Here is a 24,164-nt window from a genome sequence, read left to right on the forward strand (position 1 = left end):
CACTCCTCCATCATTGCAGAAGAGAGCAGCACTGACCCAAGTCATCACATGGCTTAAAATGTGCTTCAAAGTGATGCATGAACAATGTCATTGTTCTACAGCCTGGAGTATCATAAAAACACACACACTTATCTTTTTTCGAAATCAATGGAAATTCCTTCACACAAGTGAAAACACGTGTAATATATTACCCCATATTTCTGTTTAACAATTCAGGTTTACTTTCAAAGCCTCAGGATTGAATGCTGCATTACACTTTTTGCATCAATGTTGTTGTGAAATAGGGTGTCAGAACAACGTGGTGGCGAATGTGCCAAGAAGTACAAAGAAGGTTAATCCATTTGGCAGTGTTTGTATTATAATTCACCTCCCTGTCCTCAATTTTGCGATTCCCTGACATCTACAGTACACCAAACTAACTGTAGCCTACATGTCTACAACTACGTCACATATTGTTCCTTGATCTTTATATATGTCCTGTCTATATGAGAGAGTTTGCGCGCAAACGAGAGAGAGTGAGTTTGGGGAGTGGAGTGGGATTGAGAATAGGGAGAAAGAGAGATGTGTCACTTTGATTACTGTTATCAGGGAGAAAAACTATCATTATTGCAGGTAAGTAACAATCGTGCACTTGTAGGAAAGCTTAACTAGCTAGTTTACTTTGCGTAGTTGCTTCAAATGAATTCTCGCATGTGTTTCTGGTCAAATAAAATAGTAAGTAGGCTAATCACTGCATGTCCTTAATTCAGATACCGCAAAGTCATCCGTTTTCCGAGTAGAAGACAAGGTCCCACATACGGATAAGGGAAGTTGTGAATGATGTGCACAATCTTCCTTACGAAAAAATATTGGAGTCAGACAACAGGATAACTGCAGTACACTGTAGCATAACTGCAGTTAGAATAACTACTCCAAAATAACTTTTTTTTACTGCAGTCATTTTGCAGTGTAACTGCAGTACACTGCAGGTGTTCTGCAGTATCTGCGTCCAAAATACCACAGTCGACTGCAGTTACTGCACTGTTACTGTAGTTTCAAAACGGACATATATATATATATATATATATATATATATATATATATATATATATATATATATATATATATTTGCCGTTGTTCAATAGCCATTTCAATGAATGATACATACCCATTTATTCTGGAAAGATATACATGATTTTAGTACAATTTTTAGCACAAGACTAATCCTATCGTTTATCAAGATCAAAGGGTGGATTATGTTTGTGTTGTTATTTTAGTCTTTGCACACATCATGTCGACCTCATTGGCTTTCAGTCCTTACCATTGCTCCATTTATGAATTTGAGAGGAGTTTCCCTCAGTTTACTAAATAGTGGCTGGGTCAGGCTCTTGATTTTGCCTCGTGCCTTTTTGTGCCTTGCTTTTCTCAAAGGTTTACAGCATCAAGGTGAAACTGATTAGTCCGACAACAAATCCTTCTGGCCACGGGGTGGCGTCATACACCACGAATGTCTATGTTTGTGTTCTCTTCCAGCGCGCACACTCTAGGGTCCGCCCCGCGCCATATACCTGTCCTACCTGCACACTTATCTGGATGATAAAATAACAGTTTCTTTCAGACATAAATCGTTTCTCATCAAGTAAGCAACCCGGCTAATTCCCAACGTCCACTGTGTATATTTGTCTTTTATTTTAAAAAAAACGTTAGTCTACCAGTTTGATACATCATGGAGAAAAGACCAATCAAATTTGGGATTATTCTTACTTTGGCTGTTTCAGGTATGACAGAAAACATAAATCTATCTATCTATCTATCTACTCTTCCATGCATCTTCATTTATTGATTTTACTAAAATATGTAGACTATAACACATTTACACATTACATTTCTTTAGAGACTTCTGTTGTATGGCAGTGATTCCCAACCAGGGGTACTAGGACCCCTGGAGGTAATCGGCCTATCCACAGAGGGTACTTGAGAAGACTCATGAGACCATAGTCCTACTGGTAAAATGCACATGAGGGGGTACTTCAGGGGTACTCCGGGCAGAGCAAAATTCTGTCGGTGAAACAGTAACCCAAAAAGGTTGGGAACCACTGTTTCATGGGAAGCATTGTTGTACTGTAACCTACACTTCTTAGACGTGGGAGTCAGATGGGGGTTCAATTGTTAATGTGACAATCAACAGGACCGAAAACATATGCTAAACAGGTCTGAAAAAATCATGGCAATCTCATGCATTACCTGAAGCCTGCTTTTATTCAGGCTATGATTGTAAACTGAGAATGGTGTTGCATCCCTCCATTAGAGTTCCAGACACTAGTAGAATCTATGCCAAGGTGCATTGAAGCTGTCCTGGCTCGTGGTGGCCCAAAACCCTATTAAGACACTTTATGTTGGTTTTTCCTTTATGTTGTCAGTTACCTGTATCTAAGTAAATCATACTGAGGTTTACGGAGAGTAAAACCTTATCAGCACACAACCAGAATACCACTTTTTCATGATTCTCTTGTCCCCGGCTGCTCAGGAGCCTTTTTGATGACATTTTGCCTTGTTATTTTTTTTTTTACTTTAAATTGCTTCCTCAGGTGCCTCAAGTGATATCAATACACTGGAGTTAAAACCCACATTGACAAGATTTTTAAATCGTAGCAAAGCATCTATCATAATTTGTCATAATCTGTCATAATGTATAAAGTGTCTTCAGGGTTATGCAGTAGCAGAACAGTATTATAGATTTACAATCAACCCCACTCAATCAAATATTTGGGATAAGACAAAACAACTTATTTCCCGCGCTGAGAAGACAAATTTGCAAACTTTGTTTTGGATTAAATTAGTCTAAATATTGCATTATTGCATTGATTGAGGTCACAGATGGTGACCCCCCCCCCCCCCCCCCCCCTTTCAACTCAAAGTGTCTGTTTACAGATAATAATTTCCACGGTACAAGGCATCCTTTATTGGCTGTAATTGGCACTTCAATCAGTCAGTCTCTAAGGGTAATGGCAGTAATTTATTAGATGGCTGTGTAACAGTATTTCTGCTAATTTCAGAATTTCGGCTTGTTTTCCATTCACCCGTACAGCACTCCTTTTCTTTGAGGATGCTGTGCCTGTTTCCCATTTACGGAGGGCAACACCCAGCAGCAATGACGAGACCACCCCAGCTACGCTGTCCGCCTACTACATATGCGTCAGAATCACCAACCGGATTTACACTGAGTCACTCAATAATCAAAGCTCTAAGGAGTACAAACAGCTGAGGAAACAGGTGGAGCAAATGGTAAGAGTGTGTTTTTTACTGCTCAGGTCAGTCCATAGAGCTTTAACTCATCACTCAGTCTATACCCACAAAATAACTCTTTGTCCTGGAGATACTTCATGCTTTCCAAGAAAATGGAAATGCTCCATGGCATTTCCATTGTTTTGGCCAAAAGTTCAATTTATGTCTTTACTGCATTTATACCAAGCAACCATTGTGAGTGTACCCATGAGTTTACCAGTCAAATTGCCAGAGTTAGATGTTCCCAAGGCTATTCTATTCACTCTTTTCTTTGTCACCAACATCATCAGCTCTCCAACACCTAGCAGTGAGCACTATTTTAGCAGTCAACAACAAAATGAGCCATCACTACTAGCTCACACTCCAGTTGACCCACTCCACTACACCATAGACAAGGATACTATAGACACCCCCCTTACAACCTGTTCCTCAATATTCAAACAAGTAAAGGTGTGAAGACATGCCTTGTAGGCCTGTAGGATAATATTAAAGTGCTCCTCTGATTGCTGTGTCTTTCTTTTTCAGGTGGATGACATCCACAGCCCTTTACCAGCGTCTGACAAATATATGGGTGTATTTGATATCATCTTCAGGTGAGCTCTAATGTTGAATTTAAAATTCTGCCATTGAAAAAAAATAGCATTCTTAAGGACATTGACAATTATACGCTAAAATTATTTTTGACTACTGGTCTCACTCTTGCAGTAATGGATCTGTCATTGCAAACTCGACAGTAATGTTTGGGACTACATTCATGATCACTCCAACTTTGGTTAAAAGTCTATTTTACACACATATCCAATCAAATAAATCCAAAACCCTTGACCTGGACCGCGCCTATACTGAAGGTAAAGAAAATGGCAACCTTCTCTACTTCTGCTTTGTAGCATCCTGATTCATTTGTTTAAAAAAAAAACAGGGTTGTAAATAGCTTAAGAAACTGCTATTAATTCAAATAAAGCCGGAATCACAAATATGTTCTTTATTCCTTAGGTCAACTTCCAATAAAAGCCACACTACCTCTTGTAGCACGTACCACAGCAACCGTAGCTGCCTTAGTTAGTATGGCTAGCCGTTTAGGAAGGGACGGGGATGCAACTACATCTACAGCAATTACTTCGTCTGGCAGCATCACAAGTAGTCAGACACTCACCACCACCGCCACTAGTCCTGACAAAATCAATACATTTAGTAGCATAACCACTCATATCCCTGAAGACCATAACAGTACAATTAGCAGCATTACCACTCATATCCCTGAAGACCATAACAGTACAATTAGCAGCATTACCACTCATATCCCTGAAGACCATAACAGTACAATTAGCAGCATTACCACTCATATCCCTGAAGACCATCACAGTACAATTAGCAGCATTACCACTCATATCCCTGAAGACCATAACAGTACAATTAGCAGCATTACCACTCATATCCCTGAAGACCATCACAGTACAATTAGCAGCATTACCACTCATATTCCTGAAGACCATAACAGTACAATTAGCAGCATTACCACCCGTATTCCTGGAGACCATAACACTACAACTAACAACATAACCACCCCTAGTCCTGAAGAGCATAACATTACAGTAAGCAACATAACCACCCGTATTCCTGGAGACCATAACACTACAACTAGCAACATAACCACCCCTAGTCCTGAAGAGCATAACATTACAGTAAGCAACATAACCACCCGTATTCCTGGAGACCATAACACTACAACTAGCAACATAACCACCCCTAGTCCTGGAGATCATAACATTACATTTAGCAACACAACTAACCCTATTACCCCTAAAAATCCTCCCCAGACCATTAGCACGACTGTCTTTCATAAAACCTTTCTATCAACAACTACCTCGGGCCAATCTAACCCACCAGTTGCCCCTACTGAGAGAGCAACAAGCAGGTATCAGGATGCCACGGACGAAACAATCAGTCATAAGAACCCAGAGAATACGGAGGCAACCCATAAGACCACAGATCATGCTGCAGCTGTAGTTGCTGGGGGCGGAGAGGGAGTCCCAGGATGGGGGATCGCTCTATTGGTACTGGCTGCCCTGATCTTGTTAATCCTCCTTATTCTCCTAATACTGCTGGTGAGTAGAAAAACAAACAGACACACAGATGTACACTATTTCTCCCGGAATGCATTGTAGACCTCCATTTTCTCAGAAACAGCCACAACCCTGCTTTAACAGTTACAGTATGTCATGCTAAGAAGGCCATTTTACTATGATTCTTGTCTTTTCTTGACCTTTAGCTAGTGTGGTTGTGCTGTAGGCAGAGATGTGGAAGTTTCAGCCCATATAACCAGATCAACCACGGGGCAGACATCCAAATGTACTCCACACACAGCCGCTTCAACGTGCCCAACGGCAAGCCTAATGTAAGTCCTATTTCTTGGCAGAGAGGCCAGATAGACACACACACAGGCTCAGATTCTGTATTCAGCAGGTTGGCTATGGTTACTAAGACTGGCCGCTCTGCCTCAGTGTTAGATAGACGTCTCTTTGTGCCATTCCAGCTTTGACCAGGGAAACCTGAGGCGTGGGAAACACTAGCCTTCCCCTCTAACCTCTCAGCCGAACTACCCCTGCAGCTTCCAGAGAGGGGTCCCAAGCCATACTCCTCCCCCCAAGCCACCTATTTTCATTGATGCACTAAGTTGCTTATCTCCGAAATCAAACCCCCACATAAGCAGATGTTCTTGGTAGACCAGACAACCAATTTAAAGCAATCATCTGTGAGCTGTGAGTTTATAGCTTTAATCCTGCCTTGGGTACGTATGAGGGATGATACCAGAGTTATCATCCAAGGACCTTCCTGTATGGGGCATGTTACTCATCAATGTCACTATGAATGACTGGCAACAACATGATTTGACTGAAAAAAGGCAGTGTTTAATCTGGACATCAAAAATATATATTTTCGATTGAGCTATGAAAGGGATGCTAAATACAAATGCCATGGAATCTACCAACGTCAGAGAGAGAGATCTCTCCCTTAACACCAAACAAAGAGACCATTGACTGTACTAATGAGACTTGCATGTTCGTCACACTGCATTGCACACCTCAAGCACACACACACCTGAGAGGTAGGGAAGTGAGGAGGGAATCTACTCAGGTTTTTTCTAGTGTTGATATGTAGAGTCATAGATATTTGTTTAGTTTTGGAAATGTACAGCTTGAGTTAGCTTGCTTATATTCAATCTACTGTATACGGATATTGTTGTGTGTTTGTGTTTATGCACTCCATATAATTGTGCTACATTTACATAGATATATTTTAAAATTCTGTGTTGCTGCTAGCAGTGGTTTGAACATGTTTGCTATGTTGTTTTGGAAAGGGGACAGTGGAAGACATTGGAGGACAATTTTTTCACAGCCTCCAACTCTCCTTGATCAATTTATTGAGCATAGTCGTTCCACACTAGTCTGCCAACATTTGCTCCGAGACTGACTATCATATAATGAGAAGAGTGCCCCCTCTGTCACCTGTCTCTATGGCAACAGAGCAGTAGACAGACACATTGTAATCCACAACCACTCTGTTCTCTTTACATAACCTTCTCCTTCCAAAGCCCCTTTAATTGATGAATCACCGGTTTGATTTATAGTTGCAATTAAGCAGAGTGGATGTCTTTCAGGCTTAGTTAACTAAGGCTTTAAAACAGACGAACGTCTGCAAGATAAGCTAACATTGCAGTTCTATAGAACAGGTCAAAAACAGACTGCAAAATGTAGTTTTGCCTGATAAATTATATTGTGTGCAGTATCATCTTCACAGACTGTTTTACACCTTTGATGAGCTGATACTTTCTCTGATACAGGACGAAATGGGAGAACTATCGAAAAACCAAACAGGGATGTATGTGGTGAACGAGTACTGACACACAGGTACAGTAGGTGACACACTTTCTGTATGCTAATGTACTTCAGTGGTACTGTCAGGTAGACAACAGAGGAAATGTAGTTTCATGTTTTCAATTCCAGGAGACAATCTCCCCTGAATGCTTTCTTTCCTTCCATACATCAGGGGGATGGTGTTCAATGAGAGGTTTGAATAGGTAGACTACTGATTATTGTAGATATAGGTGTGTAGAGACGTGTCAACATACTGAAGATACTGTATATATTTAATTCAAGTAATTTACTGTTTTTACAATATATTTTTTGTTGTTGTCCCTTCTCTACTTCTCTTTCCTCCAGAAGCTCCAGTCAATTGGGTAAGAAGACCATCTGAAATGGCCTTATGAAGTAACATGCATGGGAGCAATGACAATTCTGTACAAATGGTTCAATTATGTCTGAAGTATCTGAATGAAGATCATGGCGTTGGCTCACTGATTGTAATTTCAACCTGTATTTATTCAAATCACATTTATTTATAAAGCCCTTTTTACATCAGCCGATGTCACAAAGTGCTATACAGAAACCCCGCCTAAAACCCCAAGCAGCAAGCAATGCAGATGTCCTAATGTTATTTTATTCCTAATGCTTTTACCAGTGGAGGCTGCTGAGGGGAGGACGGCTCATAATAATAGCTGGAATGGAGTCAATGTAATGGTATCAAACACATCAAACAGCTGGTTTCCATGTAGTTGTTACCATTCCATTCTATTATTCTGTACGTAAATCCGAGACACTCCATTTAGTATATGTTACTCCTCCCTGACCAACCTCCCTACTTTAGTTTCTGTCTAAAGTAACTAGGCCATTAAAAGGTATCATGTGTCTTGACGTGCTCAGAAATACGTAAAGTATGTTTTGAATGGCTCTGAGGCCAGGCTGGCCATTTTGGCTTCATTGTGGCAATAGTTTGAGTTGTATTTTCAGTCTTTACTGAAGGCAAGCTTAACCTTGGTAAAAAAAAAGAAAGAAAGCTGATCCTAGATCAGTAAATGGGGTCAACATATGTATCCTGCAATTAACATGTAAGAAGAATGAGTAGGGGTGCAATACCCAATCAGGTACAGTTAACGAGAAGTTCATTGTTTTCAAAGACTATAAATCAAACCTTTTGACTTGGGCTGAGAGATCCAGATCTAATTCCCTACCGCTGGATAAGACATGTTTTGAGATAGGATGCTAGCATGCCAAACAGTTAACTATTCCACAAACCCAACCCAGTGAGTGAAACACCAATGTTATGTATATTTGACAATCTGATTAAATAAATCCACCATTATTAATCAAATCTGTGAGATGCAACTATCTGTAAACATTTGAAGTGATCGTGCATTGACGCTTTAAACTTTGCATAAAAATACATCTAAATCATTTTTAGATTAAATATTTGTAAATAATAAAGTGTCAGTTAGATTTTTATGGGCAGACGTAGTTTGGATGCGTTCATGGTTTCTAAAAGAGTCGGATGATTCTGTTCATCAGGAGAACTGAAGCTAGGGCAGAACAGACATGCCTCTGTTTCTATCCAAGCCTGCCCACATCCCCTGGCTTTTCTTTCTTTTATTCTTTGTGTGAAAGGAACAAGTAAATAGCTATCTAGATAACGTGCGTTACAGTTAGGCAGGGTGTGGCGGTGTGATAATGAATAAGGTATTGTATTAAATTACGAAATGAGTCCGACTCCATAAAATTATGAATTACTCAAACGTTGTCCATTATATGCAAGTCGGTGTGTATTAAAAAGGCAACACCTTTTTCTGTTATTTGGACAAGGTTTAACATACATATTTGACATGTGGATGTCCTGGAAACAGATACATAACATTCATGATAACCAGCTACCAAGTGACATTGAGAATTGAACGCTTACATTTTTCAAGGTGTGCAGTACAAATCGCATTCTTATCCAAAATGCATGAGGTGTATATGTCCATTCCTCTCCATATCCCCTATCTTTGTAGTCTGTATTAGATAATGTCTTTCTGCAGTCGCATTGTGTATTTTTCCTGGAAAACATCACAGTGGTTGCTGTTACTAATACTGTTCAGCAGGAAGATAATCAATCAGAGAGAAACCTTCAACCAAAACAAATAAGATCAGTTCTTATTGTTTCTGACACACTGAGGTCATTGTTTGATTATGACCTCAGAAACAATATGATTTATCACTTGGCTGGGCTTAAAAATCTATCAACCAAAAGGGCGAAGTCAGAATGCAATCTTAAGTCATTTGCTAACAGTGTAACCAAACATTATTCCAGCATGTAGATGTACATACTAATAGAAGCATACACCCATGCAAGACTTCTTTACCCAACAGAGTCAACCTGTTCAAATAAACTCAGCAAAAAAAGAAACGTCCTCTCACTGTCAACTGCGTTTATTTTCAGCAAACTTAACATGTGTAAATATTTGTACGGACATAACAAGATTCAACAACTGAGACATAAACTGAACATGTTCCACAGACATGTGACTAACAGAAATTGAATAATGTGGAGGGATTGTGCGTTCCTGGTGTAACTCGGGCAGATGTTGTTGCCATCCTGTACCTGTAAGCTGTTAGTGTCTTAATGACCATTCCACAGGTGCATGTTCATTAATGGTTTATGTTTCATTGAACAAGCATGGGAAACAGTGTTTAAACCCTTTACAATGAAGAACTGTGAAGTTACTTCGATTTTTACAAATTATCTTTGAAAGACAGGGTCCTGAAAAAGGGACGTTTCTTTTTTTGCTGAGTTTAATTCCATCAAGAGGATAAGTCAATTGTCTATGGCAAAAGGTAAAATCCACATATGAAGGTATGCAGACACAAATACCTTAGTGGTAATGAATAAGTCCCTGAGTCACTCTCATGTAACTTACAAACAAATCAGACAAGTGACACACTATGATGATAAGACAAATCTAGAAAATATAACCTATACAGTAATATGACATCACCAATACAGACAATATGCTGGCAAGGAAATGTGGCATCAAGACCTGATTATACCTTGAATGCCCTGCCACATATTTGCCCACTGATATTGGCACAGAGGGTGTGGTGCTCCTAATACTAACAGCAGGTCCGATTACCTCTGCATGGTAAAAGCCAGGACAGTTCGGGGAAAATGGGATAGTTCAGGATCTGATGAAGATTATTCTCCAACTCTTTCCACCTGAATGTTATTCCTAGTGACAATAAAATGTAATGACTTATAATGAATTAGAGAAATCCAACACTTCCAATCTTTTCACTGTGGATTTTGACTTGTTGATGTGAATTGAGTCCCTAAATTAACGCAAAAATGTAGTTAATTAGTTACTGTAGAAAACCATTTTAAAACAGTTTTACATTTCATTATTACCCCCCATTTAACATTCAAGATTTCTCTTTGAAATTGCCCGATTTGCATTCAAATGTCACGCATTGCTTCAGATCAACCATGAGTTTGCAACACTGTAACAGTAGGTGTTAAATCCTACATAAACAGCTGACACACAAAGGCTGCTTTACAAAGACAGCCCAATTTTGATTATTTTTTCTAGAGGTCGACCGATTAATCGGAATGGCCGATTAATTTGGGCCGATTTCAAGTTTCATAACAATCGGAAATCGGTATTTTTGGGCGCCAATTCTTTTTTTTTACAACTTTTTTTAAAGAGGCAAGTCAGTTAATTAAGAACACATTCTTATTTTCAGTGATGGCCTAGGAACGGTGGGTTAACAGCCTTGTTCAGGGGCAGAACGACGGATTTTTACTTTGTCAGCTCAGGGATTCAATCTTGCAACTTTACGGTTAACTAGTCCAACGCTCTAACCACCTGACTCACGAGGAGCCTGCCTGTTACGCGAATGCAGTAAGAAGCCAAGGTAAGTTGCTAGCTAGCATTAAACGTATCTTATAAAAAAACAATAAATCAATCATAATCACTAGTTAACTACACATGGTTGATGATATTACTAGTTTATCTAGCGTATAATCGATGCGGTGCGCATTCGCAAAAAAAAGAATAAACGTTTTGTTTTTTCGAAATGATAGTTTCCGGATTCGACCATATTAATGACCGATGGCTTGTATTTCTGTGTGTTATAATTAAGTCTATGATTTGATAGAGCAGTCTGACTGAGCGACGGTAGGCACCAGCAGGCTCGTAAGCATTCATTCAAACAGCACTTTCGTGCGTTTTGCCAGCAGCTCTTCGCAATGCTCCAAGCATTGCGCTGTTTATGACTTCAAGCCTATCAACTCCCGGGATTAGGCTGGTGTAACCGATGTGAAATGGCTAGCAGGGTGCGCGCTAATAGTGTTTCAAACTTCACTGGCTCTGAGACTTGGAGTAGTTATTCCCCTTGCTCTGCATGGGTAACGCTGCTTCGAGAGTGGCTGTTGTCGATGTGTTCCTGGTTCAAGCCCAGGTAGCGGCGAGGAGAGGGATGGAAGCTATACTGTTACACTGGCAATACTAAAGTGCCTATAAGAACATCCAATAGTCAAAGGTATATGAAATACAAATCGTATAGAGAGAAATAGTCTTATAATTCACATAACTACAACCTAAAACTTCTTACCTGGGAATATTGAAGACTCATGTTAAAAGGAACCACCAGCTTTCATATGTTCTCATATTCTGAGCAAGGAACTTAAACGTTAGCTTTCTTACATGGCACATATTGCACTTTTACTTTCTTCTCCAACACTTTTTGTTTTTGCATTATTTAAACCAAATTGAACATGTTTCATTATTTATTTGAGGCTAAATTGATTTTATTGCTGTATTATATTAAGTTAAAATAAGTATTTATTCAGTATTGTTGTAATTGTCATTATTACAAATACATTTAAAAAACAATCGGCCGATTCATCGGTATCGGCTTTTTTTTGGTCCTCCAATAATCGGTATCGGCGTTGAAAAATCATAATCGGTAGACCTCTAATTTTTTCCCAGTAATTGGTCTTTTGAACAATCAGATCAGCCCTGCTAAAGATCTGATGTGATTGGTCAAAAGACCAATTACTGGGAAAAAAATCAAAATTGGGCTGCCTGTCTAAATGCAGCCAAATAACAAAGTAAGGATATTTCCCAGTAGCTTATCCATGGGTGAGGTTGCCATGATGTACAGTATATTAATCTGGGTGTTGGTGAGAAAAGAGGTTTCGTTATATGACACAAAGACACACACCTTCCACTCATGGCATATACAAATGTAGTCTTTAAATGTGAATTATTAAATCACTGCAAACATCCAATATTTACTATCTTCAGTTGAAAGTACAACACAATATTTACAATGAAGACCTAACCTAACTAACTTCAAACCTAACTTCTGTCTGAGTATAGTAAAACAAAAAAATAATGATAATAGTAAATATGCTGGTTGAGGAAAATAATTTCAGTTAGAAAAATAAAATATTTGTATACATTTTTATTTAACCAGGCGAGTCAGTTAATAAGAACACATTCTTATTTACAAGTCTAGATAATTATGTAAACTTAACTCAGAATTCTGATGTTTCACACTAGTCTCCAAATGTGAAATCACTGTGTAGGCTATGCATTGCCATCTTGTGGCTTGAAGGCGCAAATGGAATATAATGATCATAAAAGCATCTGCAGTATAAATCCACTTTGTTCATAACATTTCATCACTAACAACAACACCCTTGCAATAAAAACTGTTCTTACACACAACACAATTGATAGCTCATGCAAAGCCCTCAAACAGCCATATAAGACTTGTAGGTGTTGCTGCTGATATTAAAGGGATAGTTCACCCAAAGTTCATTATTGGTTAATATGTACAAGATTTTTTTGAAAGATGATAGTTCACTTTAGGTGACCTTCACCGGTTAAGGCAAACTCCTTGAAGTGATTTCATCCTCCAGGAAGTCACTTCATCACAGGGCTAGACATCCAGGTTTAGGGAAGACAGTTAACATCGGGTCCCCTGTCCCTCCAGGTTCTTAAGCCAGAGCTCCAGGGCGTATTTGGTACCAGTGCTAACCCGCTCCACATCCTCTCCACTATTCGGGGCCCGGTTACACAAAACAGACAATGGCAAATCTGACTCACTGAGCACACCTTCCGGAGAGACCTCCGATACACTGGAGAACCAACGCCACAGAAACAAAATGGTAACATTGTTAAGAGGAAACCAATTAAATAATTCATGTCAGAGGAAATTAGCCTAGTAAAACTTTTTTTCACAAATACTTGTCAATGGTACAGTATTTAATATATATTTGTATGTCTGTTTATGTTTTGAGTACATTACTTTGTGGATGTGATGTACCTTATGGTTGGAGCCACGCCCTCCAGCGGTGTCACAGAACCCTCCTCTCCGTCCACGGCGGATACGATGGCCTTGACCAGCGAGGCGTCCACCCACAGACAGCCACTGACCTCAGCGGGCTCGGGGCGCAGAGAGGCCTAGAATAAAGATGGTCTTTAGTGAGTCAGAGGCATTCTCTTTGATTTGGCTTTGTGTGCCTTTAATGATAACACCAGGCAGACAGAGACCAACAGGACAGTCAGGCAGACAGACAGACACCTGGAGCTGCTGGTGTGTGAGGGAGGTGTTTAGGAGCATGTAGGTGACCACATGGTGCCTCTGTGGCATCCCTCTGCTCAGCATGGGCGGGAAAACTGACTGTGAAGAGAAACAGAACAAACATTTGAGCCAACATGAGCAAACAGGACTGTCAGACAAATCAGAATTGATCAAATGTCTGTGGAATTGTGGCCAGTAGGTTTTTTCTAATATATTTACATATGATGATTATTATTTACAAAACTATTCCCTGGGCCTAGAAATGTGATGTGTAGTGGCAGTGATTTCCCACCTCCCAGAGCCCCAGCAGCTGAGCTGAGACGTCTCCAGGGTCCAGCTTCAGTCCTGTCTCCTCCCTCAGCTCCCTCAGCCCAGCATCCAGGAGCTGACAAACAAGAGAGATATGAGGCAAACACACACACGAAGCTTGATTGAGCTAAAAGGGAATTGACCACAGAGACCATGAGGGGGGTTGAAACCACAGGCAAATACACTTATGAGGAATAATCTCATTTATCTTCCACTGTTTAATATCTATTGCAACTAGAAACGTTACCCTCTCATCCAGTTCCACATGGCCACCTGATAAAAAAAGTAAATTGGGTTACCCAAAGTGTCTTCCTATGGAATGCCATTTCATTTTGAAAGGTTACGTCCACAGAATGATGTCGTACCTGGTGGAACCCACACATTGGGGAAAATGCGGAGACTGGACGCCCGTCGAGTTAACAACACCTTCTGATTGGCTGACTGCAGAAGAATAGCAACCCCCACGTCCACTCCGCGGCTCTGAACATCCAATGGGATTGCAGCTGCCTCTGCGACAGACAGATACTTGAAGGGGCAAAAGGTTGCCCTCTGAGAAAAAACAAATATCAACCAAATAAACTCAAACATTTTCCATTACACTTTTTTCAGTCAACCAACAATCATTTCTATGGGATACACAAAACAACTGTCTGAGGTATGGAAATGTGGCCACAACTGATAAAACAATTAAACCTATCAGTTTATTAAATTGAATGTGTTTCATTGAGTCATTACCTTCAGCGGAATTCCTCTCCCCTTCTCGCACTCACACAGTGTAAATCGATTGTTCTCCAAAGAACACTTCACCTCCACCTCATCAAGAGTCTCTGTAAAATGACCTGTTATGCTCTAACAGAAAATGAAGTGGTACATTTAAAAATAAAAAAAAGTTTAACTGTTGCACAATTCACCTCATATAACCTTTGAAGTATCGGCAACTACAAGAATAAAGGCTAACCATCTAGCTAAATTACTTGATTTCAATGTATTTTGGAAGGGAAAATAGTGGGCCTGCTATGGGTCCATTCAGCCATTGTTTTTTTTGGTTATCAATATATAAATCCTGATTATGGATGGCAATCTCTAGCCCATAAATTAAGGAAATATACACTATATATACAAAAGTATGTGGACACCCCTTCAAATTAGTGGATTCAGCTATTTCAGCCGCACCTGTTGCTGACAGGTGTATAAAATCAAGCACACAATCTCCATAGAGAAACATTGTCAGTAGAATGGCCTTACTGAAGAGTTCAGTGACTTTCAACGTAGCACCGTCATACGATGCCATCATTCCAAGTCAGTTCGTCAAATTTCTACTCTGGTCAACTCTGCTGTCAATTTCTACTCTGCTGTTATTGTGAAGTAGGAGAAACTACAGCTCAGACGCAAAGTGGTAGGCCATACAAGCTCACAGAACGGAACCGCCGAGTGCTGAAGCACGTAGTGCGTAAAAATCGTCTGTCCTACGTTGCAACACTACCGAGTTCCAAACTGCCTCTGGAAGCAACGACAGATGTCAGAATAACTGTTCGCCAGGAGCTTCATGAAATGGGCTTCCATGGCCAAGCAGCCGCACATACACCTAAAATCACCAAGCATCGGCTGGAGTGGTGTAAAGCTTGCCACCATTGGAAAAACATACCCTGGAGTGATGAATCACGCTTCACCATCTGGCAGTCCGACAGACGAATCTGGGTTTGGCGGACGCCAGATGAACGCTACCTGCCCCAAAGCATAGTGCCAACTGTAAAGTTTGGTGGAGGAGGAATAATGGTTGGGGCTAGGCCCCTTAGTTCCAGTGAATGGAAATCTTACCGCTACAGCGTACAATGACATTCCAGGCGATTCTGTGCTTTCAACTGTGGAAACAGTTTGGGGAAGGCCCTTTCCTGTTTCAGCATAACAATGGCCCCGTGCAGAAAGGTAGGTCCATTTGTTGAGATCGGTGTGGAAGAACTTGACTGGCCAGCAGAGCCCTGATCTAAACCTCATCGAACACCTTTGGGATGAATTGGAACGCCGACTGCGAGCCAGGCCTTATTGCCCAACATCAGTGCCTGACCTCACTAATGCTCGAGGCTGAATGGAAGCAAGCTCCGCAGCAAGGTTTCAACAGCTAGTGGAAAGCCTTCCTAGAAGAATGGAGGCTGTTAATGCAGCAAAGGGGGGGACAAACTCCATATTAATGCCCATGATTTTGGAAATAATGTTCGACATGAAGTTGTCCACATACTTTTGGTCACGTAGTGTATATGTACATTTTTTTTTTTTTTCTTTAACCTTACATTTAATTTGGGTGACCTACCCCTTTAAAATGGTACTACAGTAAAACCAAACACTGCCATAGCGCCCACCTCGTTTTCAAAAATTACACGTGACACTGGCATTTGGCTTGTTGAAGTGACAAGCAAAAATGCACATGCACAACTGACCTGTGCAAAACGGGCACATTGCGGTGCGACATTATTCTTCGAAAGATGAACCAGTATTTTCGTGACTTTTTCCATGGTTGTAAATTATTCTCCTTATTGATAGATACAGTAGTTTAATGCAGGTGACAGCTAGCAACGATAGCTAGCCTAATTTACAAAACAATGTGTAAAATAATCCTGCGAGCGATAACAAATCAGATTTCTGATAGCAAAATAAGAATGGCAATGCTAGCTAATATTACCACATTTCACATTTGTTCAAATGAGCACTAGTAGCGCAATTGACAACCAAGCTAACTCTATAGCTAGCCGTTATTATTATGATCAATTCCCAAGCTGTTTTTTGCTTACTAGCTATCAATCTATCTAGTGGGCTCCTGCCTTGTTAGCTAGGTCGATGGTTCATGCAACAAAATTGTTTCCTGCCCACTGATCTTAGCTTCTATGGCTGGCTGTCATGTCCAAGGAATATAAACACAAATGTACACGTAGCTAACTACCTACATTCATTGGCTACATTGGTATCACATGTGGCTCTTCTTCTTCCTCGGTTTATATATGGCGGTTGGCAACTAACTTTAATGTGCTTTACCGTCACGAACTGGACTGGAGTGTGGACCAGGTCTAAAAACTCTAAATCCTACCCACTATTCTCGTCTCCTGAAATTTCCACCCCAAAACCATATTTTGTTATTTTTGTCATTAGTCCATTGTTGATATCAAAATGTGTTGCATGTCAGCAATACGGTTTTCAAGATATACAGTATAACTTTCATAATACAGAACTACAGCTGGTATGATGCATTATGAATCATATGATGGAAAAAGCAGCATCATGTGGTGCAAAATGCATCCTACCTGCTGTATTTCTCTATTTTGAAAGAATGCTGACAAAGTAAAAAAAAAATACTAATGAAACATATACCGAAAGATAGTTAAGGAAGCCTTTTTCCTTTAAGGAAACTAAATACATAATTAAATACTACATCCCCTGAAGATTTTCTCAGCTATTAACTTAAGCTTGGCCGTTCAATACCATTGTAGCTCAGTTGGTAGAGCATGGCGCTTGTAACGCCATGGCAGTGGGTTTGATTCCCGGGACCACACATACATAAAATGTATGCACGAATGACGAAGTTACTTTGGATAAAAGCATCTGCTAAATGGCATATATTATATATTTGTCCATAAATCCCATGACAATCCCTCCCATAGTGTTGGCACTGAAATAACAGGTCTTTGGTCACTGTCTCCATCTTCTCCTGGCAGTGATCACACCCAGTCAGATGTTTTTGTACTGTTGAGCTTTGTGTGTCCCAGAGCCTTGTGATTCCACTTTCTTCCCATCTCTCTCGACCTGAGGACCTCCCTGCCCCCACATTTTCCTGGATCTTACACAAGAGTCTTTCCCTTCCTATTCCACAACTCTTGCCATTTGTTTTTGACCACTTCTTATTAATCCATTGGCTTCTGCTTTACTGATAGACAATTCCATTACATTTAAGTTTTATGATGTCTGAGAGCTTGCTTGGCAAGAACATCCACTTCCTCATTCCCCTCTACTCTCACAGGAGCTGGTACCCAGAGGAACCTCACAAATACCCCCATCTGTCTCACCCTACACAGGCACTGCAAAATCTCATACAATACATCTTGTCTGCTCCATGACACAATTGAATTAAAACTCATCAGTGCAGCACATGAGTCAGAGCAGATGACGACCCTGTCTGGCCTCTCCTCCTCCACCCACTCTGCAGCCAAGAGTATACTTGAGCCTGGATTTACATCTAGCTTTTTTTTAAAAGATGCCTGAGCTGATGATGCATATGCTACACTACCATAGTCCAGTGATGATCTTAATATCGCTATATATAACATTTTCAATGTCATTCTACCCCCCCCTCCCACGTAATTCCTGACAGGCAATGCATCACATTCAATATTTTCTTTCATTTGATAACTACTCTGTTAATGTGTTCCGCCCATGTCATTCGAGTGTCAGACCAGATCCCCAGAAACCTAAACACTCTCACCCTCTCCAGATTCCTCCTGTACAGCTTCAGGCATATTTCCTCCCCAACCAGTCTGTGTTTTCTCAACTGAGAACTTGAAACCCCACCTGTGGGACCACTGTTCAACTTCTCTGCTAATTCTTGAACTCTCCTGACTTGGGTAATGGGGAATATTTCTCCCTCTCTTCCACAGTGCCCTGTCATCCGCAAACGGAGACCTCCCAATATCAGTTCTCCCCTGAGAGAATACAAAATCAATTATAATGGAGAACAACAAAGGACTAATCACACTTCCCTGGTGGGGTAGCATTATCTACCTCATAACTTTCTGACATTGAGCTCCCCATATACAGATTTGTATGTAATGAGGAGATGCTAATGTCTCCCCCCTAACAATGGGAGTCGTTGTCCCAAAGGCGGGAAGGCAAGTGACAAGTTTATGTTTAAATAAACCAATAGAAATGCATTAGCCTTATTTTGGACAGATTTTTAGAAGAGTGAAACTTTTAGCTTTGCCTTTTCCTCTATGACTGTGGTTGCACCCATGTGCTGCCCCTTTCAATGTATTATTGATCCGGTAGGTGGCGCTAAAGGCCAATATTATTTTGAAGATGCTTCAGTAAAATAAATTAGCCTAAAATAACAATTTGGAAAAACACAACCAAACTGTTCAAATCTACTGATACCAACAATGTATGATATGTAAGATCTAATGTATGGAAGAATGAGATGTATTTTATTTTATTTATGTTCAGCTCCTGAGTGGTGCAGCGGTCTAAGGCACTGCATCTCAGTGCAAGAGGCATCACTACAGTCCCTGGTTTGAAACCAGGCTGTATCACATCGGGCTGTAATTGAACCAGCGTCATCCGGGTTTGGCTGGGGTAGGCCGTCATTGTAAATAAGAATTTGTTCTTAACTGACTTGCCTAGTTAAATAAAAATAATACATTCACGCAAGTAAACAGCACAATTTTAGCATAGTGTTTCTCAATCCACCATATGTCGCTCTTCCACATCTGCAACCAAAAGTGACAGAGCTAGAGCAGTGTTTGTCAGACCATGAGACATCCCGAAAATCAGTCTTCTCACAAAATCATCTGTAGTGTCCGATTTTAAAATATATATATATACACTGCACAAAAAAATTAGGGGAACACTTAAACAACACAATGTAACTCCAAGTCAATCACACTTCTGTGAAATCAAACTGTCCACTTAGGAAGCAACACTGATTGACAATACATTGCACATGCTGTTATGCAAATAGAATGGACAACAGGTGGAAATTAAAGGCAATTAGCAAGACACCCCCAATAAAGGAGTGGTTCTGCAGGTGGGGACCACAGACCACTTCTCAGTGGGGGGTCATATAGCAAAATGTCATCATTTCTATGCTTCCTGGCTGATGTTTGGTCACTTTTGAATGCTGGCGGTGCTTTCACTCTAGTGGTAGCATGAGACGGAGTCTACTCCATGAGGGTGGTATGAGGGCCCGACGTCCACAGGTGGGGGTTGTGCTTACAGCCCAACACCGTGCAGGACGTTTTTCATTTGCCAGAGAACACCAAGATTGGCAAATTCGCCACTGGCGCCCTGTGCTCTTCACAGATGAAAGCAGGTTCACACTGAGCACATGTGACAGACGTGACAGTCTGGAGACGCTGTGGAGAACGTTCTGCTGCCTGCAACATCCTCCAGCATGACCGGTTTGGCGGTGGGTCAGTCATGGTGTGAGGTGGCATTTCTTTGGGGGGCCGCACAGCCCTCCATGTGCTCGCAAGAGGTAGCCTGACTGCCATTAGGTACCGAGATGAGATCCTCAGACCCCTTGTGAGACCATATGCTGGTGCGGTTGGCCCTGGGTTCCTCCTAATGCAAGACAATGCTAGACCTCATGTGGCTGGAGTGTGTCAGCAGTTCCTGCAAGAGGAAGGCATTGATGCTATGGACTGGCCCGCCCTTTCCCCAGACCTGAATCCAATTGAGCACATCTGGGACATCATGTCTCGCTCCATCCACCAACGCCACGTTGCACCACAGACTGTCCAGGAGTTGGCGGATGCTTTAGTCCAGGTCTGGGAGGAAATTCCTCAGGAGACCTTCCGCCACCTCATCAGGAGCATGCCCAGGCGTTGTAGGGAGGTCATACAGGCACGTGGAGGCCGCACACACTACTGAGCCTCATTTTGACTTGTTTTAAGGACATTACATCAAAGTTGGATCAGCCTGTAGTGTGGTTTTCCACTTTAATTTTGAGTGTGACTTCAAATCCAGACCTCTATGGGTTGATAAATTTGATTTCCATTGATAATTTTTGTGTGATTTTGTTGTCAGCACATTCAACCATGTAAAGAAAAAAGTATTTAATAAGAATATTTCATTCCTTCAGATCTAGGATGTGTTATTTTACGGTTTCCCTTTTATTTTTTTGAGTAGTGTATATGACCCCTCTATGGAAAGATGAGACTCTCGTGATGACATTTTGCTCTATGACCCCCATAATCTTACTGCCGATCTGCCAACTTCTGTCTGTAGTATCCAAACTGTTTTGGCTACACACTAATATGACCCCTCTGTGGAAAGGTGAGACTCACAAACACGTACGTGTTATTTTGCTTTAGGACACCCACAGGCCTCACAAGACTCGTCTGAAGTTCCCCAGTACCAGTTTAAAAAATGTATGGAAGTATATATGGACACTGTTTAGTGACAAAAATACAGAGTTAAATACATGTACAAATAAATACAAATAATAATACAAAAAAATGTTCCTGATCTTTGATATAGCTCTCAGATATAGAACAGACAGTTCAGATCAAACTTCCTTTAGATTTTTTTTGGGGGGGGACTATCTGTTGTTCCATGTAGTGAATTTGTTATTGCATTGCATTTGTATGGGCCAAATATAATATTTCATCAAATATTTTTTTTTATTGGGGGGGGGGGATTCTTCAAGGGGTCTTAAAATTCAAAATCAAATAGCTAAATGATCCTTGGTATGACCTTCTTAAAATAATTGTATATAGCTTAGTAGAAATCCAGAGGGATTTAACTCAATGCGCTAGCTAGGTAAGACAACTGCATATCACAATCAAATCAAATCAAATTGTATTGGTCACATACATATGGTTAGCAGATGTTAATGTGAGTATAGCGAAATGCTTGTGTTTGTAGTTCCGACAATGCAGTAATATCTAGCAAGTAATCTAACAAATTCACAACGACTACCTTATACACACAAATGTAAGGGATGAATAAGATGCAATCATTGTAAGTAAAACTTTCCTCAACAAAGCAACTTTCAGCAGAATCAGTGCTAGTAAAAAAACACAAGTGCAAGTGGTTTAGTGCAAGAAAGGCAAGCATAACAGTAAGGAATTCGTTTTTTCCCCTTTTTTCTTGCCTCTAGGCCAGAGATTTAGCCTTTATCATCATGTCTGAATGTTTCAAGGCAGTGCCAACACTGTGGTGACTTCACCCTGAGTGCCAGGGAAGCACAGGGGGTCTGCAGTGCTGCTGGGAACACACAGAGGGGTGTCCGTCTCTTCCTGAGGGACCTGAGCAGGGAGGAGAGAGGGACATATCTAATCTTAGTGAATGTAGTCACCTAATCAGAAAGTGACATCAAGGCTGCGTTTAGACAGGTAGCCCAATTCTGATCTTTTTCCACTAATTGGTCTTTTGACCAATCACATCAGATCTTTTCACATCAGATACTTTTCAGAGCTGATTGGTCAAAAGACCAATTAGTGAAAAAAATATAAAAATTGGGCTGCCTGTGTAAAAGCAGCCCAAAAGTAGGTTGTGAGGAGATGGTTCTTACCTCTGGGCTGTCGGTACCCATGGTGCACAGCCCATACAGAATAAGGACCACACTGATCAGCATCTCCAGCACCAAGAAACCAATCAGAATGCCCAGCATACCATTGATCAGGAGCGTCACAGGAAGGAAGCCATGCAGAGACACACCACACCAGCGTCATGGTCATGTTATCAGATGCAGCAACACAGACCAATCTACATCTGGCCTTTGCTTGAATTCAGGGGTATTGAAGAAAATACCTACCACAGGGTCTCCAAAGAAATTGGAGTAGTGGTAATCCTCTTTGCAGGGGTATTTGTCCTGTTTGTAGGGTGGATGTTTGGACATACAGTGCATTCGGAATGTTCTTTGGATCCAGTGTTCCTCCAAAGGAGTCTGTTGTGACAACTGCAAGGTGGGCAAGCCTCGCTCTCCTTCACTGGACCCTTACTGACACACACTCAGTCACTCATTCAACCACATCACTGAACACACTTCTGAACACCTACATTTAAATCAGCTCGGGTCATTAGTCTCATTTATTATAACTATAATTCTATATGTTATAACTCTGATCATGTTCTTGTCTATTACGGTTCTATATTTTGTCACGTATGTTTTATGTGGACACCAGGAAGAGTAGCTGCTGCATGTGCAATAGCTAATAGTGATCCTAATGAACTAAACTATTACATGATCTATCACAAGAAGCTGAACAAAGGTCCAAATCATAAACTCCTTTACTGATCTACTGTCTATTTTCTCTGTCTGACCAGCTGCGTTCAGGTGGATGGATGTGTCGGCAGCCCCTGGGGGAGTGTGACCTCCCAGAGCACTGCACTGGTACCTCTCCCTACTGCCCCCCCAACGTGTTCCTGCAGAATGGCGAGCCCTGCGAGGAAGGCTCCTCCTACTGCTACAGCGGTGTCTGCGCCAGCCTCAACACACAGTGCCAGATGTTGTGGGGACCTAGTGAGTTACACTATTGGTCAAATGTTCTGGACCCGATAACCATTGGGATTGATACCACTGTGGGGAACTAGTGGCTAGTTATTTTGAACTGAAACGTTGACATTTTTTACTTCACCTGTGGAAACAGAGGCAACATACTCTTAAACAAAGCACAAATATATTTCCCTTGGTTGACTAATTGACTAAGGGGTTGACTGATCTTGAACCCAGAACCAAATCAACTACTTGATTTCACGAGGGGTTGACAGCGGTTGGTTGAGTTAACAGTGGTTGAACTGGACACCACCCTAGAAGCAAGCCTCTGAACGGCATCTAAACAGCTTTCTCCTACTTACCTAGAAGTACTGTATGTGGGGTTACTGCCAGCATATACAAGAGTAATTCCACTAAAGAGGACCTACGGGATAAATAAACATCCTGAACTTCAGAGGCAGATCACATACACAATGTGTGTAAGTATCGTTCAACAATGCACGTGGCATGAATACATATAGCACAGTTCCATTTCTTTGTAATTTAACCTAAAATACAACTGATCAATATTTAGCTTACCCATCCTCCAACAATTAACATGAAAAATACATATGTTAAAGAAACTGTTCAGCTGAAAAAGATATCCAGCCATGGAGACCGTTAGCAGAATGAGACACATAAAACTAATATTAAATGAACCGATTACACATTAATACGCTATGGGCACAACATTCATGTTGTAGCAAATTTAATCAAAGCTTGCTCGCTCACTGTTGGGCGGGGTGAAACAGAAAATCTTACCAAAGTTAACTTAGCTAAGTATATAGGCTACTTAGAGTTAAACAGGCAATGCATGACATATGTTGGCATGTTGTTCCTTCATAGTTTTTACAGGATACTGCAAAGGGCGAATGTTACCAATTCAGCAAGCATCATCA

At 40.9% G+C, this 24,164-nt stretch overlaps 2 protein-coding genes and 1 long non-coding RNA gene across 7 annotated transcripts; 2 read left to right on the forward strand and 1 right to left on the reverse strand.

Moving 5' to 3' along the window:
* Positions 1-1,519: 1,519 nt before the first annotated feature.
* Positions 1,520-8,472, forward strand: LOC110513109 (uncharacterized). 2 transcript variants are annotated; one of them, XM_036971736.2, is made up of 8 exons: positions 1,520-1,757; positions 3,068-3,264; positions 3,790-3,857; positions 3,970-4,112; positions 4,258-5,369; positions 5,534-5,659; positions 7,106-7,172; positions 7,485-8,472. In XM_036971736.2, exons 1-7 carry the CDS (start codon positions 1,706-1,708, stop codon positions 7,163-7,165), a joined length of 1,758 nt encoding a protein of 585 aa, XP_036827631.1. In that variant the 5' UTR covers positions 1,520-1,705; the 3' UTR covers positions 7,166-7,172; positions 7,485-8,472. The 2 variants fall into 2 exon arrangements, with proteins under 2 accessions (XP_036827631.1, XP_036827638.1); XM_036971743.2 differs by having other exon boundaries at positions 7,488-8,472.
* Positions 8,473-10,642: 2,170 nt separating this feature from the next.
* LOC118946533 (uncharacterized) lies at positions 10,643-14,739 on the forward strand. Its single transcript, XR_005041413.2, has 3 exons — positions 10,643-11,042; positions 13,131-13,305; positions 13,438-14,739. It is a non-coding gene; the product is annotated as an uncharacterized LOC118946533 (long non-coding RNA).
* Positions 12,582-16,997, reverse strand: LOC110513123 (m7GpppN-mRNA hydrolase NUDT17). 4 transcript variants are annotated; one of them, XM_090228443.1, is made up of 9 exons: positions 16,817-16,969; positions 16,466-16,557; positions 14,766-14,879; positions 14,396-14,579; positions 14,278-14,303; positions 14,014-14,106; positions 13,722-13,820; positions 13,464-13,600; positions 12,582-13,275 (listed from the first exon to the last, which is right to left on the reverse strand). In XM_090228443.1, the coding sequence occupies exons 2-9, from the start codon at positions 16,538-16,540 to the stop codon at positions 13,104-13,106; spliced, it is 900 nt and encodes a 299-aa protein (XP_090084569.1). In that variant the 5' UTR covers positions 16,541-16,557; positions 16,817-16,969; the 3' UTR covers positions 12,582-13,103. The 4 variants fall into 4 exon arrangements, with proteins under 4 accessions (XP_090084569.1, XP_090084577.1, XP_090084573.1 ...); XM_090228451.1 differs by having other exon boundaries at positions 14,766-14,857; positions 16,817-16,967; XM_090228447.1 differs by having other exon boundaries at positions 14,766-14,857; positions 16,466-16,975.
* Between the last annotated feature and the right edge of the window lie 7,167 nt (positions 16,998-24,164).

The sequence above is a fragment of the Oncorhynchus mykiss genome, chromosome 3 (genome assembly GCF_057628025.1).
Source record: "Oncorhynchus mykiss isolate SJ-2025 chromosome 3, ASM5762802v1, whole genome shotgun sequence".
In the NCBI taxonomy this organism is placed as follows: Eukaryota; Metazoa; Chordata; class Actinopteri; order Salmoniformes; family Salmonidae; genus Oncorhynchus; species Oncorhynchus mykiss.